Below are 18,554 nucleotides of genomic sequence, written 5' to 3' on the forward strand. Positions count from 1 at the left end.
AGGTTAGGAGGAAGTTCTTCACTCAGAGGGTGGTTTAAGGCCCTGGCACAGGTTGCCTGGAGAAGCTGTGGATGCCCCATCCCTGGAGGTGTTCAAGACCAGGTAGGATGTGGCCCTGGGCAACCTCATCTGGTGGGTGGCATGATAAAAGTAGATGATCTTTAAGGTCCCTTCCAACCCAAGCCATTTGATGATTCTGTGATCACAATGTGTGAAGGTTAATCTTAAATACCACCTCATGCAACGTAGAAATGCACCCCTTCCCCTCTTAACTTGCAAGATAAAATCATCTTAAGACAGATTCTTGCCTCAGTGGAAAATGATGCTTTGTCACATCCAGTTAGAAGTGTTTTAATTCAGTTCAGGTGAAGCTGGATTTGAAGGCTATTGATGAGCTTTAGACAGTAGGCCATGTAGTTGCCCAGTTTCGTCATGGTTTACACAACTCTTTGTATATCAGGCCTGCAGTTGGTTTGCTCCACTGGCTCCCCGTCAGTTTCCAGTGTTGTCTGAGGCTTTGTTCTTGATCTTCAAAGCAACTATCGGATCAAACACCCTGGCTACATCAAAGACTGTATTTCTATTTGTGAACTGCCAGAATAGCTGTATTCCTTTGGGGCAATGTAAGCGATGGGATATCAGAGCAACCATGCCTCAGCAGGGAGCTTACTTCTGGGTTAGGGTTTCAGGCTATGAAAAAAACTCCCCGAGGCGAGCAGGTGAATCTAGAGTAAGATGGCTTAAAGGAAATGCTACAAAAAGAAAAAAGTTAACATAATTTTGAATGCTACCAGGTCATGAAAGGGACTACATTTTAAAATATCCTTTTATATGAATTTTAATACTCTAAATTTTAAAATTTGTGTAATGACCTACTAACAGTATTTAAAGCTTACTTTTGCATTGTGTTAAAATCACAAACATCACTTACTGGTAGAAGCCATGTTATTAACAAAAGCTAAAGGGTGACATAGCTCAAAAGGAACTGAAAGTTTTAGTAGAGTTAATAAATATTTTATAATGTGTGACTGTTGACAGATGGAAATCAAGTCCGGTCAACTTCTAAACTAACTTTAAAACTCTTTATTTCTAGTGGACCAGAAATACTCCACCACCATGCTTTGTATAAAGTACTATGGACACATTGGCACCACTGAAACAATTCTTCCCCTGGCTCAACCTGATTGCAAGGGACAAATTAGTTGCTTAAAAGGTTGAATGTAATAGTTGCAACTCCAAATAATTTAATTAGGTAAAAAAAAAAACAAAACAACAAAACTATTAAATTAGATATAAATTAAATACCACAATGAACGTATTCTGTAATTTAATCTTGGAAAATGTGAAGTTTTCTGTCTGTGTATAGGTTTTCATGGCATATTTTTTCAGCTTTCCCTTTATCTCATGATAATAGATAATACTCACCTGAACACCTATTGAATGCTATAAGAGAGACAGCATTTTGCTATTTAAAAAAAATTAACCCCTTGAGTGTTTGTTTTCTGTAAAAGATGCATCAATTTCTTCATTTGAAGCTCCTCTCAGTCTGCCTAGCACAACTACCTATCTTCATCATATTCATCTTGCTTTATAGGAAAACTGAGTTGTTGTATCTTACAACAAAGGCAATGAGAAGTTGTATTGTCTTCAAGCAGAACAAAAACTCTAGCTGATTCTGCCCTGTTTGCCTCATCTTATGTGCATTTCCAAAATGCCTGAAGTGAGTTACTGTTATGTGGTACACGTGGCAAGTTGATGGCAATGAAGTTTACAAACCTTCTATATTCTAGGATAGGCATTTTGCTGATTTTTTTTCTGTAAAGTTTTTGCATAAGAATAGTCTCCTTATGCCCTAGAGGGAAATGATGTAAATGCAGAAATGTTTCTATCCCAATGCCATATCAAAACTGAAAGACTTCCTAGAAAGTTTGTATGATCTGGAACTAGACTGCAAAACAGAAGGGGACAACCTGTCTGGTAGAGTAAAAGAGGTACCTTACTATTTTTATTCTACCAAGGGGTAACAAGCTAAGTGCTACTGAATCCTGTTCTCCTGACTGGCCTGATGTGATGATTGAATGGGTTTCTGTCCACAGTTGAACTTCGTAATAAATCATGCTACAAAGCACATTATCACTAACCTTAGACGTAAAATACAGATGGTCCAAATCTATTCTTCAGTTAATACTGACTTTGGTAGTCATTGCTCTCTGTAGCATCCAGTCCCAGTTCTCTAAATTGCATCCTATTTGTAAGTTTTATATAAGGAGTTTTTGCAGGTATTATCTTGAGCTATGATGTGATTTTTTTCTCCAGTTCTTGTGGTGAGTAATGTGAAGTCACAAGACTTCTTCTTCCTGACTGGCTGATAAAAATTTGAAGCAAGAGTGAAAAATAATGAGTTTTTGTTGTTCAACTGTGGATGATAAATGTTCAAGCTCAAGGTCTTAACAATTTCAGGATCTTACAAGTATTATAATGAATATGTAACAGGCAGTGCTCATAAGAAATATGACCTCATGATTCCTGATGAATTAGAGGCATCTTTGCCAATTATTTCTCTTGTAATAGTGAGCATTACCTTGAACAAGTCTCTGCAAATTTTCTGCTGGAAAAATGAATATGAGTGTGTAACGAAAGTGAAGGCTTGATCTGTGTGTGCGTAATTGTCTTATGAGCACATATATAAATGACAAAACTTAAGAAATGATGCAATATCAACATTTTGCCGACATAACTGAGAATATGAATGTGAACAGCCCAAGTCTTAAAAGATGACTGCCATTAAAGGTTAGCCTTCTGTGGCATAGTGTTACACAGAAATATTAAAAATATTTTGTTCCATATCAGAGCTTTAAACACTGTTTCTCTTTTGCTTTTTTATGTATATTGTTATGTGCTACTTCTAGAGAAAGAATAGATGCAGTGGGACAAGTAAAGAACAAATATTTAATGTTTAAAAAAATTTGAAAAAACCTATAATTTAATGCAGGATGCTTTTTGAATATGGAAATGCTTTAGAAAAATGTAACCTTCAAAATAGTTTTCTGTTGAATTAATAGTGCTCTGTGATGTTATACTAAAAGATGAGCTAGAGGATATTTTTGGAAGCTAGAAAATACTTTTTGCTCTTGATTTTGTTGTGAAGTTTTGTAGCTGAAGTTCCCTGGTAATCAACATGCTTTTCAGTAGGTGGTTATATTATTGTAGGTAGTTCACAGTGCTGCTGAGTCTGATGATGCCCTTAGTGATTTTATACACCCACCTGTGCAATTACCTTTACTAGTATTTCAAAATAATCAAGAATAAAATGCATGCTTAGTATGTTTTTCTTCTGCCTTCTAACAGCAAATCTGGCTTTTAGCACTTTCTCCTGCTTGCTTTCAATGCTTTGGGGAAGTGTCACTGGACAAGCTCTTGCAGCGATGGCTAATCTTACCCCAAGCAGCTTGTTTCCTTCCACCTACCGTATGTGTCAGTATAATAGGGACCTTTGATAGGGGTTGGCTTTTTTTGTTTGTTTTTATTCTGATGAGGCACGTGCACTTGAAGAGGTTGTTCTTTTAAAACCATGGCCTGGAGGTGGATGGAAAAATCAGAAGAAAAATGAACTTCAAATATTTAATTAAGTGAAGTTATTCATAGAATGAAGTGTCGTTTAAATGAGTGCTGTTTTGGAAGCTCAGCCATGTGAATATTGCTTAGAAATGTAAACAAAAGGTAGCAATGTCTTTAATTATAGTTTATTTCCATTTGTTTTGTTTTGCACTATAAAAATGCATGAATCTAGCATTTGTGTTGCTTATAAATGCTTGTTTTTTGTGTGTGTGTGTGTGTGTGCATATGCAATTGCATATGCCCTCCAGCCCATCTGCTTTCTTTGTGCCTGTTAGCAGTAGTGATATTTACAAAAGTGGTGCCGTTAGTTCAGGACTGTGATGGGCAGAGTGTGTATTTCCAAAGCAGTCAGACTAATTAGATTAACCATTATGAAGAAGTAGCTTCTGTGCCCTCTTTGTTAAGGGATTCATGAGGCGCTGCTGCACCCTGGGTGAAACTTGCCTTCCCCATCCGGGAGATGGGGGCTGCTGGGAGGGAGCCGGAAGACCACACATCACTTGTGGTGGATGGCAGAAACTCTCATAGGACAGTTATTTCAGCTCAAGTAACATTTTGGGTTTTAACTGCAAGGACAACCGTCTGAGTTTTAAATCAGGGTGTTATAAAGTACACCTTACCCAAGTGATTAATGTGTCCTCTGGCTCGCATCCCTTTGCTAGTGTGTTTGAGAGACAGAGAGTTTCATATTAAATACTTTCAGATGACTGTTGATCAGTTGCTGCCAAAATCTCTTCCAGTTTTGGTAGATTTAAGATGATGGTATTACGAAGAAAGAATTTGAATGTAAATCTTTGAGCTTCATTTTGAATAGTATTTCTTCAGCCTTTAACAGCCTGGAACGGTGATGATGGCAGAAACGATTCTGTTTTCCTGGCTATACTAGTGGTGGCCTTTGAGTGTGGTTGAATGTTTTTTGTTAGTGCATCACTATTAATGGAGTCATGGTAATTAGCATGGATTTGTTTGCCTGTCTTAATAACTCTCCGTTTGTCACCTGGCAGGTTGAAGATGAAACAGTGGCTGTTCTAGCACACAGTGGAAGTGAAGACGAGTTTGACCCAAGTACTCTTCCAGATCCTGATAAATACAAAGATTCTGATGAAGAGCAAGATTCAGAAAGTGAAGATAGTCATAGGTATGTACATGTCTTCTACATTGACTTTAAAGTACTTGTTTTTTAGAAACTGCTGTTCAGATGTTAAGAATTCATTTCACAGTCATCTTGTTGCTTCCAGTACTTAATATTTAAGAGTTTTTTTGTTGTTGTTAGGAAGCTACTAAACAGAATCTGTTCAAAAGGGTCTCATTTCCTTTTGTGAAGCTGAGTGAGAAAAGATTTTTTTGAGTCAGTGTTGAAGGGATCTCAGTGAGAATGTTCCACAAGCGAAAATCTTGACTAATTCCCAGGAGGTTTCATGCATTTCAGAAATAGGTTTCTCTACTGTCACATTCCAGGCTCTGTTTGAAGAGAAAACATTGAAGTCACTTGAGGATTTACATGAGCCTTCTGTACCTGTGTTCTATTAAATAGATTAGTACATGGTAAAACTTGAGTTGCATGATTGATTCAGCGTTGCTCAGACTCATCAATACTACAAAAGAAGTGAAATCTGAGTTAGTATAATGACATTAACTGTGTTAGACATTTCTTGTTAATTTTAAAGCACATTTTTAATTATATAAAACAGGAGATTTTGTTCCTTGTAGTTTAACAAAAAAGCACAGGGTGGGGATGAGGATCCGTAGCTGATGGTAACATTCTGCATGTTTTAGCACATACTGCAGGAAGACCAAAGGATTCCAAGTGAAGTCCTGTGTGTTTTTTGTCATTGGCTTCACAGCAACAAGAGGTCCATCTGTGTGTTTCTGACAAAAAGCCTAATGTGTAACAGATTCAGAAACATATTATTGACACTTAGTGCTGTTAAGTGGGAGTCAAGATCTTTATTTTGCTCTCTCCTAGATGTCTAGGTTTAGAAATCTCTTGCTTTTCACATCTGAATCAGCTAAATCTTAGCAGCTAGTTTGTCACTAGCCCTGATGTGGCTGCCTGCTGTGGGGATGGGATGCAGGACTGGGTGTTGGGACATGGATTTGAGAGCTGGATTACCCGAAGTAAACAGCTGGTAACCATGCCCCCTTTATCCCCTTTACCAATGTGTTGGTCATTAGAACTGACAAGGATAGGGTAAATGCAGAGCTTTTCCTAAGCAGCAGTAAATCGTTCCTTTTTCGTGCAAGGGGGAGAAAGAGGCTAACTGTAACTGAATTATAGTTCCTTCTGTATATTTATTTCCCTGAGCTGATTCAGTATCTCTGTGCCATGTAAATGAGTGAAAAGGCTGGGTGTAAAATATCAATACAGCCTTCTAAAAACAGGCAGAACATCAGAGACCCACTGATACTTAACAAGATTCTTTCAGTTCCTGCAGTATTTATGACAGCTTGACTCTACTCATCGGCTTTTGGTGGGTGTAAGCAGCATAATTTGTTAAAGATGTTCTTTAATGAAGTTTAAGATTCAGCATTTATTGAGGAGGGTTATGTAAGAGGATTTGTAGATTGCTTTTCATGTGTTACTGGAGTTCAAGTATATCTGTCCATACTTGATAAATGCATTCTCTAGTGGTATTTTTGTATTGCATGGAGCAGAAGTGGGTTAATACGGTGAAATTTTTTATCAGCTTCACCCAGATAATATTAGAAATGTGGTTAATATTGCCTTTTAATATATGAGATTCTGATGAGTAATGCCTGGATATAAGGCAGCAATTTGAGCCAGAGGATCCTGTAGAACCCCATTTTGTTGGACCGTCTCTGTTCTGACATTAGCTGTAAGATAGAGACCAGAAGAAGAGTGTATTTAAGAATTTTGATTTACAAAGAAGATTAACAATGGTGCCTGGAGAAGTATTTCAGGATGCTAATGGGACCTTAGCAGTGACAGTTCTGTCATTTTGTCTTTGAGAGCAAATTCTGAGCTGACTTTGGTAGTAATGCTTTGCTGCAGGTTAAAAAATAAATAAATTGTGGAGAGGGAATCTTGAGATAACAGGTAATCACTGGTAGTGCATTTCTTGGAAGGAATAAATCAAGAGTTTATTGGGAAAGTCGGAAGTAGAGCTTCAGTAGGAGGTTGGCCACCAAGCAGTATTTGTGTTGTTAGTTAGTATGTCACTTTTGAAGGACAGATTCCTGGAATTGATATAGCTGATGTACCAGCATGTGGGTGGGAAGGAATTACCCACAACTGAGTACAGGAAACCTTAGTGCCTAGGGCGTTTCCTAATTACTCCTAAGTTGTTATGTACTTAGTGTAGGAAAAAGGTACTGTAGTGCTGCATTTCTTAAGCTAGATTCAGCATTGTTTCAGTTTGTAGGCTTAGCTAGGAAAGGCTATCTCAACAATACCAGGTTTTGTAGAATAACTGCTTAAAAATGTTTTGAAAAAGTGATGGGGGCGGTCATTTTAAAATTTGGGAACTTTATTTAGTTTATGTTCAGTATCATTAAATAACCATTTACTAGGGAAGATCGCTTCTGTCTCCCTTTGATGTATTCTTACATCACTTTTTATATTAATCCCTTCCCCAAAGATGTCAGCTAGACTCAAGATCTACTAAGCTTTAAGAATAGAAGCTGATAGGGTTGGACAGGTTCTTGGCAGCAGTAATCAGTGCAGTTTTTTGGAATCAGCAGCTGACCTGGCCCACTGGAGCCAAAATGTCAGCTCACAGTGAGGGATAAGGTTAGGGCCTTGGTCATTACCTCTTCCTATGAGGCGGGACGGAGAAGGAAGAACATATTTAAAAGGAAAATGGGAGCGTAGTAATACTTTCTGACAAAGTATTTTCCTCAGAAAATCTCAAAACATTTTACAGAAGAGGTCAGTATGGTTTTTATAGAAAGGAATGTTGAATCACAAAGTAACTTCAAATTGTGTTGGTGACACAGGTCTGGGAATAAAATTCAGGTACCCTGGGGGCCTATTGAGTGCTCTGACTGCTAGACACAGTGTTCCCTTTGTAACTAGGGGGAGAAAATGGTAACTAATCTTTTAAATATTTTTGTTATATTTTTCAGTATGCCAAATTTTCACATATAAACTTAATACCATGCAGACCCAGTTTTTACTTTACCATTTTATTGGTTTTGTCCTCACTTTAATTACCTTTGCAGGGAATAGTTTTTTTGAACTTCTCTGTGCTTACTGTATTTCAGTTTCTCCCAAGAAGATTAGTTTTGAATGCAATTTGGGATGAAAAGAGTAATTTTGAGCACAAAAAAAAAAATGCTATATATATGATCCAACTTGAGATGACATATAGATTTTTTTTTCTGCCATGCATTAAGTCTTGTCAGGTTTTCCTTTAATAAGTGTACTTTAAGTATGTTGTTTGGAGCATGTTTGGAGGTGACCTTGGCATGAAGTGCAATGGTGGAACGTTTTCCATGCTACAATGCTATCTATGTTTTGTTCATTTATTTGAAAGATAGCTTAAAATCTAGAAGAGGTTTGCCAACAAAATAGTCTTTTCCCCTTTTCCTTTTCCTTTATGAATTTCGCCTTGAGCCTGCCAAAGAATGATTTATTTTGAAGGTCGGATTTTATTTGGTGTTTGAAACCTAGGCATGTGTGGAAGTTGCTTTGTCTAAAAAATCATATTTCAGGTTTTGAATAGGAGAAACGAAGGCATATCAAATAAAATTTAATCTTATAATTTCTTTAAATTAAAAAGGTGTACATGCAAAGAATCTGTTGAAACATAGTTTCTGTTATGATTTTCACATGCAATATCGGGATATTTTTGCCATGCAAACCCTGCTGACTTAGTTAAGTGTTTAGCATTCATTTTATGACTGCAAAGTTGCAATTCTGTTTTTCTTCCTTAAGTAATGTATTTGTGTAAATCTTTCATGTCCATTTACTGTTTGGGGAGGTTATAACCTAGTTGGGTTGCTTTTTGGTATCAGTTTTGGGGTTTAAGCTTCCTCTGGCTAGTAGCAAAACATTGGGGTAATGCAGGCCTCGAGAATGCCGAGGCTTGAGGCCTGACAGCCCGACCCTGCCTGCAGGGTTAAACCATCACAACAATACCAGTCGTGGTTGTTTGCCCAGAATTTTGGTTGACTTTTCAATAATGGAAAAGGTACTTTACTTCTTCAAAGAGATTTTTTTTTAAGTTATCTTTCCCCCCCCCCCATCTTCACACAATCAGACTGAATGCTTTCCTGCTTTTAGTCCTTACTCTGTTTGCTGGAGGACTAGAGAAATGGATCGTAAATGTGTTCAGTCTTTTTGAAGAAGGGGTGAGGACAGAAATTTTCGGTGTGTGTCAAATTGCTTCAAATTCCTCTCCAGCCTTTAAGCTGAACGGAAATTAACCATGTCCCTGAAAGCAGTTGAAAACAGAACAGTTATGATCGATAGGTAGACACTGAGAGTTTGCTGGAAGAGTAGGCCACGTCAGTTTATGCACTGCTCTGATGGGAAGAGTGCTACAGATGAACCTGTAACATCAAAGACCACCATTCTGAGTTTGTTGTCAACAGTGATATCTAGAATTAGGTAGCAGAGACGCCAGGGTGAGAGTTATAGTTGGAGACAGGCTGGGAGTGGGTTTGTACGTCAGGGGTAGAGGCAGTAACTAACTCAAAGGAGGGGAGAGAACAGCCAGGGCAGGCACACAAAAGGAGGAGGAGAATGAAAAATGGTGGGGTGCTCACGAGGGCAGGAGCAGAGAATAATGGTGGGTGACAACGTGCTGATGGATTTGAAGGTGACAGGATCCAGGAAAAATTAAATTTCTAGGAGTGCCTGAAAGGACTGTGCCAGGATTGAGAGCCATTGACGTGCAGTGCAGCGTGCTGCAGTTCATCTAGAGCTGACTTGGGCCTGCCAGGAAAGCAGCAGTCATGTCTTTACAGATTAAATAGATGAGGCCAGGATGAAGGCTTGAGTGCTGACGCATGATTCTCCATATTGCCCACAACTGGTGGGATTTTGGGCAGTGCCAGCTAGAGCTCCTCTGGGCAAAGGCCCAACGTATTTCAGTATGGTAGGACAGGCCAAGGACTGTTTCCAGGAGGCAGTGTTGATGAAGCCACATTTCTTCTCTGTTCTCTAGCTCTGAAGAATGCCTTGAGGCACTTGTTAGATAGACTGGGAGCTGTGGGCTGCGTCTGTGCATCCCTTAGCAGACTTTTGTGAAAGCAGAGGCACAACTGAAAGTGGAAGCTTCAGTGAAGGAAATTAATTCAGAGCTGGAGAAAGAGAAAATCAAGAAAACAGAGGATTTGAATGCCCAGTAAGCCATAGGGCTAAAGGAGAATGGTAGATGAAGAGGCTGTTGAGCATGAGACCATGGAAAAGTGATAAACATTTTGCTGAGAGAGAAAACAGGTAGAGGGGATGTATGAATGGAATGAGGAGGAAGGATGATGGAGATCCCGTGGGACAAGAAGAGGCAAGAAGTCTTGCTGTCACTGGGGAGGAGGGGTTTCTGTTAAATCAACAGTGATGCCTCATGCACCTTCCTTAAAATTGTCCCTGAATTATTTGACAAGTGAGTCACTCTAGGGGCCGTGAAATACCAAGATAATGATTTTATCAAAACCAAATCAGTTGAAAGCAGCATACAGTGAAATTAGGCTTTGAAATTGGAAAATACAACTCTGTTCTGTTTTATATTTTCAAAATTCAGAGATTTTGCAAGAAGTGTTTGGGATTAAAATAGAAATAAATATGTTGGGCTATACCACCTACTACTTGCTTTAAAGGAAAAAAGTGCTTCTGAAAGGGGTAACTCAAAGCAAGTAATGAGACCTAGGGTATCTTCCTTCAGCAGTCTTTAAAAATAGAGACCATCTGTCCATGGTTTAAGAAATCAAAAATGTTGTTTTTTTTTTTTTCCCCCTCTATCCTCCCCCCAGAATTTTTTTTTAAACTAGGGGAGCTATACAAATAATGAGTTAAAATTGCCTTTGAATAGAATTCCCTTCCAGCAATACCTCCACAAGCTGAGTAATTAATGACTCCAAGCATGTAATACGAGATTAATTTTTGTATATCTAGCAACATTCATCATATTTGGTTTAAGGCTATCAATGTAAATTGTTAATGAGGTGAAAAATTTAAGTGTATCAAATAGGGTGAAAGAAAATCAGCTGGTTTTCTTAAATACTTATTTTGCAGTCAAATTGGGTTTCTGGTATTTCTAATCCCTTAACCTCTTTATATAAAAATATGGGAGAAGAACAAAGTTACGGATGACCTCATCATTACCTTCTGTAAATCTTTATTAGGTGTGACTGATCATGTTAACTCTTAGATAAGCATGGGAGAGATTCTGGATTTCATAGAATAGAATCACAGGATCGTTAAGGTTGGAAAAGACCTCCAAGATCATGTCGTCCAGCCATCCCCCTACCACCAACATCACCCACTAAACCCACTAAGCACCACGTCCAACCTTTCCTTAGAATCATAGAATCATAGAATCATTTAGGTTGGAAAAGACCCATAAGATCATTGAGTCCAACCATCAGCCTGGCACCACCAAGTCCACCACTCCTTGAACACCCCCAGGGTCAGTGATGCCACCCCCTCCCTGGGCAACCTGTCCCAGTGCCTGACTGCTCTTTCTGAGAAGAAAATTTGAGGGGAAAGGAAAAATGTCTTTGTTCTGGTACCATTTAGTTTGTGATTTTATGGCTAGTCAGCAGGTTACAGGTATGCAAGTCAGTAGTCATTGCTGCTCAATTATGTACCTTGTTTTATTTTGAAAATTATGGGCAAATGGCAGGTTTTTTATACCATGTTCAATATTTTAAACCTAGATGCTGAAGTTGACCTGCCAAGTTGTTGAGATGATTCATCTGCAAGTCATGGTTTTCCCTCTAATCACAGCATCACAGAATGGTTGAAGTTGGCAGGGCCCTCTGGAGGCCGTCTGCTCCAACCCTGCCCAGGCAGGGACACCCAGAGCAGGCTGCCCAGGCCCACGTCCAGGCGGCTTTTGGAGATCCCCAAGGAGGAGACCCCACAGCCTCTCTGGGCAGCCTGTGCCAGGGCTCCGTCACCCGCCCAGCACAGCAGTGCTGCCTGGTGCTCAGAGGGAGCCTCCTGGGTGCCCGGCTGTGCCCATGGCCTCCTGTCCTGGCACTGGGCACCACTGAGCAGAGCCTGGCTCCGGCCTCTCTGCACCCTCCCGTCAGGGATTTAGGGACACGGATGAGATCCCCCTGAGCCTCCTCTTCTCCAGGCTGTTACATGAGTAAGTTCATGAAGGCCAGTACTTAATGTTCTGATAGCCAGAAAATACCTGTAAGAAAGGCATTGTAAAAAATCTCTTTCAGGGCTTAATCATGCTATCCATCTACAAAATGGTATGGAGCAAATATGGTATTAGTATTTCTTAAAATTCTGTAGTTTATAAATTAGTTATCAACAATTGGAGGGTGATAGGCAGGCAGAGAAAAAAATCTGAAGAATGTCAGTGCTGTGTTAAGTTTAGAAGGAATGAGCGGATGCAAGGGTTAGGTGGGTGGCTACTTGTATCTCCAAAGGCAGCAGTGCATTTTGGGGAGAGTTATGCCTCTGACAGATGGATGTAGAGCAAAATCAGGCACCTTCAACTGGAGCAATTTAAACCCAGAACAGTGTTATTTGATCCATTTGAGAATCATATGAATAATATCAGTTTTCAGATTGTTGTATAAAGATAAGGTAGAATTGCTCTGCCTGAATACATTGAGTGGAAACCAGCGGCCTAGGGCTGGATCAGATCCTGTTGCTTCATGGTTGCAGCAGTGTCTGCCCAGGAAGGGGCAAGAAAAGGGCTTCAGCCACCCCCTTTGAATCCTCTGCCACTTGTCTGCTAGAACCTTTGGGAAGTAAAGATGACAATGGAGCAGAAGCAAGATGTTGGTGGTTGGTTTGGGTGCTTTTCCTCAATCATTTCCTCTGCATGCTTCCCATGCAATAAGAAGAAATATTCAGCATATTGTCCTGCTGGTCTGATTTCTGTTTGAGTATTTTTTCTTGTTCCAGATTGTAGTGCTTTAGCTCCAAGACATACTCAGCTTGTCTTGTGCTTCTAGTACGATTACACTGGTATTTCATTACAAGTAGATTAATCTTCCCTTTTCCTGCAATTGTTTTTTATAAATCTCGTTTTAGAGCGGTTTTGATTTACATCAGTAGAATGGCCAGTAAAGGGAATAACACAAGACAATATATTTTCATTACCATTTCTGTGTGCTATAGCATTCTGACAGCAAGTAAGAAAGAAGCTGCACTGGGCTTTGCGGAAGGGACTGCAGTAATTAATCTTCATTAGGACTGCTGCCATGGCCTTATGAATTAAAATTTATTACGTGGAAGACGGTTTGTGGCACAACATGTTTGATTAGCAAAATGCCAATATTTACGGTATAAATTATTCCTAACTTTTCTGAACTGTATTTTATTAACAGATTCATTCATTATTCATGTACTTTTCTTTGGGAAAGAGCTCGTGGCAGCTGTATTACAGTTTGGGAGCTCAACTCATGGCCTGCAGTTCAGTGGGGAGGGCAGTTTATTTCCAAGTGCTGCTAAACCTCGGCTCCAGAGCAAGCTCTGATAAATGGTAACTGAAGCAGAGCCTGTCTGGAGAGCTCGGAGTTGCTGCTGTTTAACCAGCAGCTACGCAGCTCTGTGGCCTCACGTCTCAAATGGTTGAGTCAAAAGCACATAAAAGCTAAACCTCACAGAGCAGAGGTTGGCCAGACCTTGAAGTCCAGATGCAGGTTGAATATCAGGAATTTAAATAATTTAATTTTTTTTTTTGGTCTGGTATCTCCTCAAAACACACTTTTGAGATTATTTGTTAGTGGTTAAATGAAGAGAGTTCCCTGGTGTCTTGCTGTCAGGGTCTTATACCCCCTGTTGCCCAGATGCCATACCCATATATGCTGGCATTCATTCCAGGGCCTGGATTCAGAAAATATGCTTTAGTGCTTGTGCAATAATCATTACCTGTGACAAGACAGTATCTTCCTTTGTTGTTACAGCTGTGTGAATGGTGACCCCAGAAATCAGTGTGAGTGCAGATAAGTCGGCTATGGGTGTCTCTTCGCCTGTGTAAGCACAGCCCTGCCCAGTAAATCACTCCATCAGCAGTGTCAGGACATGTGGGCAGCTCGGGCTGCTGCAGCAATGACAAACTGAATTGCACCAGATGGTGAAAGGAAGGAATTGTAATCCAGCTGTACGTGCTGCTTTCTGAGCGTTATAAATAGGAGACCGAGAGACACGTTGGCTTTGGCTTGGATCTGAATGGTGGATTTGCTTTCTAACTACGCTTTTATGTTAGAAAATAATTCACCTCAGAATTACTTTATTTTATTTTGGCTGCTGCTGGGGACACCAGCTGGTAGTGCACCGGTGTGCGTGTACGTGAGGAGTAAGGGGCCATTTATATCTCTGGAAAGGAACCAACAGTAAAAGGCTTGCTCTGCGGGGAGGGCTGACAGGAGGTCAAGGGAGACCATGGAGGAATTAATTTGACAAGAAGTGCGTAAGTCATCCCCATATAGCTGCTTTCACATACCCACCTTCCTTTTGCACGCAAGAGCTGCACCTCGTACATCTCCAGAGAGCTTTCTGTCTGACCAGTTGAGGAGAGGCACTGAAGGGAGTGTGGATGCACCTTGGTGTCATGACAGCAGGTATCTCTCCTGGTGGCCCCATGGCACCTTTTTGCTGCCTTTATCCTTTTTGAAAGCTCCACCTCTGACTGTGCCTCCAGAGTAGTCCCAGAGCCCTTCTCCACACCACCAAACTCACAGCCGCTGTCTTTCACCACCCTTTGTCTCAAAATCATGACCTTATTTGTACATTTCACCCTCAGTGTGGCTCTCTGCTTTTTCTCCTAAGTATCCCTTACCAAATACTGTCTTGTTTCTATTTCTTGTGCATCACAAAAACACAAGCCGTTAGCTCCCTTCATCACTCAATGGCTTTTCTGCCATTTTCACGTGTCACACATCCCTCCTTGTTTACTTCTGGAGCTTACAGCCCAGTAGGGGTCAAATTAGTGTGAAAATACACCTGCTGCTGACGTGTGGACACATCTTTAGGATGCACGATTAATCGAGCACCATGATCCCACAGTAATAATAAGAAACAGCTTGACTCAATGTAACCTTCCCACAAAGCTTGTGATGAAAGTTGTTGTCATTGTGCTTTTGTTTGTGGAAAAAATCAGAAGCCTCACAGTTCCTTTAGAACGTGCTTTAAATTTAAATTTTACAACTTGCAAATGTCCCAACTCCAAAGTGAAATGCTGGATTTTTGGCATTTAAGGTCTATTTCATAACTTGTGAGATGTCTTTATTATTGAATTCGTGTCCTAGATGAAGCATTAGTCAATTATGAACGCAAAGTAGGCTTCAGAGTCCATTCAAATGCTGGAAATAATTAACTCTTTTGCAAACAAGCTAAGAATGTTTTTACTTAATGAGGTTTCAGCCTTAATGCTTCTAAAGCAAACCCCCATAATCTGTCCTGATTGAAGAGGACACTGTGAAACTCCGTCCCAAACCCACAGTGGCCACTTGGGAAAGGAAGCCTTGAGAATCTTCTTAAATACTCTCCATATTGCTTTAATGTTTATGGAATATCTTAAGCACAGATGACTGAAAAAACAACCCTTGCCCCAGAAAAGGAATAAAATAAACATTGATAGCAAGCACTGAAAAGCTCCCCCCATGCAAATTACAACTCAGAACCAGCAAGTTACTATAGCCTTTGAAATGTCCCAATTCCAGGAAAAATGCATAGTCATCAGCTGTTGCTTTGCACTAGTTCTGGCTAGGAAGGGGAAGAGCCATATAAGTTTAGGATGATTTATTTTAATTGTGGGAATGTGAGGTACCTCTCATAGGTTTTTCCTCCTCTCCCTGTGTTGTAATGAACGGGCAGGAGCTGGCAGTGCTCTGCTGTGGAAGGTGGAGTAGAAGAGAGCAGGAGGCAGCTGCACGCCCTCTAAACAGCGTTTCAAAGTGAAATATTTCCAAAAAACCCACTATATTTACACTGAAGTAATTTCAAAAATTAGGGAAATTAAGAAAAAATTCTTGTTGAAACAATTTTTGAAGTAGATTCAGTCTTCTAGGTAGAAATTTGCCACATTGATTTGAAAATCTGCATTTAACCATCTATTTTTTTTAAAAAGTCCAAACTCGGTCCTTGGATTTATTTTATTTATTTTTATTTTTATTTTAATACAAACACACAAAACTGTGAATGTCATTTTGTTTCAGTTAACCTATTTGTATGGAGTGGTCTAGTGTGCAAGGGGCTGCACAGTCCTTTTTTTGTACAGATCCTCATTCTCCCCTGTAGCGTCTGACAGCCAGCTCTGTGTAGCCTGTTACACAGCTATTACATCTCAAATTAGATTTTGTTAGATGAAATTACTTTAATCTTAAAAGGTTTATAACAAATTTTCTGTGTTACGAACAAAACCTATGCAAGGATAATCTGTGCAACGATGACAAAATCCTTTTGTAAAATCTTCTCTCAAGGCCCAGGTCCAGCCAGCGTGAGGGATGTGAGGGGGAGGCCGGTGGTGGGCTTGGGCTTTCCTCCTCTTGCTGTCATCTGGCCAGGGGACAGAAGTCACAGTGGTAAAACAGATGCACAGCTGTTTTGTCCAGACTGAGGGGGCTGCAAAAGCCAAATGGTTCCAGTTTTAACAACGGCAGCAGAAGGAATGGGAACTCACCAGGAAAAGTAACTGGGTTTGGTTTTGTCTCTTCCTCTGATGGCAAAGAAGAGGTTTATAGCTTCCAAGGACTTATTCTGAAAGAAGGGGAAAGAGTGGCTTGGATGAGATGGACCCAAATCAAAACTGTGTTAAGTCAGGGTAGGATTTGCCAATGAAATGACAATTCTCATATTTATATTGTGGGTGCATATTTATTTCAGACAAAATCCTGAAAGCATGTCAAGGCCCACTGACATATTACTAAACCAGTTTTGTCAAGTTGTCTGTCACTGTATAAGGCAGTGAATATTGGATAAGGCTGATGGCAATATCTTGATAGACTGTAATCAATTAGGACAGCAGAACATCCACCACCACCTCGGTCTGAAAGCAGCTCTAATTTAGGCATGCAGAGTTCATCAGCTTCTGTTGCGTCACCCTTCTGAATTGTAATTTTGTTTGCCCTTATCTCGACATAAATATGCCTTGTTTAAAATGAATTGTTTGATTACATGATGATATTGATTACCACAGTTGTTAAAAAAGAGTAATTGATTTGTTTCTGCAGTGAACTTGAGGAGAAGAGAGGAAGAAAGAAAAGAAGCTACGGTAGCAGTAATGCAGCAGAAGAAATGCCTCTGAAAAGAAAGAAGGCTAAATTCAGCCAAGAGGAGGAGGATCCCTTTTTGCCATTGGATACTGGGCTTTCTCTGGCAGAAGACGAAGAGCTTGTGCTACAGCTGCTCAACAGTCACAGATAATTATTTTCCTGCAGGTTTTCTTTTCAGGGACGTCTTCACAATTTTGTCAGTAGTCTACACAATTTGGCATCTGGGCAGATGGGTACCAGTGGATGGAGAAAAATGTTTTCCGTGAGCAATGGCCTTGTCTTGTATTGACTTGAAGATTATAGACAAGGTTTAGTTTGGTATATAAGGCTTTCTAAACCAACTTTCTGACCTAAATCCCTGTATGTCATTTTGCCATAACAGGTTTATAAATTCAAATCGACAGGTTTTGAAGCAATTATCTTTTTTAAAAAATGAGTGAATAATTAATCTTGCTTAAATAAAAATACAATGTTCCTTTCTTGCCTGTGTCAGATTTGCTATTTTGGAAGATAAATGTGTCCTAAGATTACTGAGGAAATATTGTTGGCAGCAAAAACCATACTACTTAAAAATAAAATATATATTTTTTTTCCTTCTGTGTACCATGCACATGTATTTAAAATATTTTATTAAAATTCCTGAAGCTTTGGTATAAACATCTGTTATCTATTTTGGCTTCATTTTGTAAGCATTTATTTATCCATCAGTTAATAATTTCTCTTACGATTCTGTGACTTATATCAGGCAATTCATAAAACCACTTTTAGAAGGTACATTCTTGGGTTTGAATGCCATATGAGTAAGATCACAGTGATGCTCCCAAAACTATCACTGCCTGATAAAATCGGTTACGAGGTACAGGTTTTGTGGTAGGAGCACCTGAAAGACTTACAATCAGGAATCAGCTACTTTTTTTTTTTTTTTTTTTGGTAGACAATATACAATGAACAAAAGGTTATTCATCTTTATTTTCTAGTACATTTTGAAATTTCATCCTGTCAAACTGTGGTTGATTATTACAGATTTTGTGCATCCTTTCATCTAACTGTTAGATCTTGACGAACAGCAATAGGGTGTGTGCTGCTGTTGGTCCTTTCCCATCAAGGAGAAGCAGCGCCATTCTTCCCAGAGCAAAGCAATGAATGAATACAATACTAAATCCTGAGTTTTCCAAGTAGGTTTTCATTTCTTGCTTGCACCCAAACACCAGCTACAAGCCAGACTTGCTTCCTTCTTGCTTGCTTTCTTGACTACCCCCTCAACAATATTGGCACGACATTCAGGAAAAAAAGCATGGTAAATGCTTGCAGGCAATGTGGAGAATGATTAGAACTGCTAAATTTTGCACTTTCAGAAAGGAGCCAGACAAAGGGAAGGTTGCTATGCAAGAAGATGAGGGAGAATAGGAAAATACAATGTTCTATTTGCTGACTATTTTTTTGGCAGTGAAGAAGCATGTAAAGTGATGATTGTCTGTTTTCAGCAGACCTGTGTCTTAGCAAATTCACATGGCAAGCTCCAAAATCCTGGAGTAAAACACTGAGTATATATAATTGCCTGAGGGCTT

The 18,554-nt window shown here is 39.6% G+C and overlaps 1 protein-coding gene across 1 annotated transcript in view; it reads left to right on the top strand.

The window, feature by feature from the left end:
- DDX10 (DEAD-box helicase 10) overlaps positions 1-17,579 on the top strand; it is a gene marked incomplete at its 5' end in the record, with an annotated part of 183,305 nt that extends 165,726 nt beyond the window's left edge. Inside the window, 2 exons of the mRNA XM_084285706.1 lie at positions 4,623-4,756; positions 16,945-17,579. Of these exons, the coding sequence (XP_084141832.1) occupies positions 4,623-4,756; positions 16,945-17,137 (327 nt within the window). The 3' untranslated portion in view covers positions 17,138-17,579. The remainder of the gene's footprint in view (positions 1-4,622; positions 4,757-16,944) is intronic.
- Positions 17,580-18,554: the final 975 nt, after the last annotated feature.

This window comes from Netta rufina (assembly GCF_964035555.1).
Source record: "Netta rufina genome assembly, chromosome: 1".
Taxonomy (NCBI): Eukaryota; Metazoa; Chordata; class Aves; order Anseriformes; family Anatidae; genus Netta; species Netta rufina.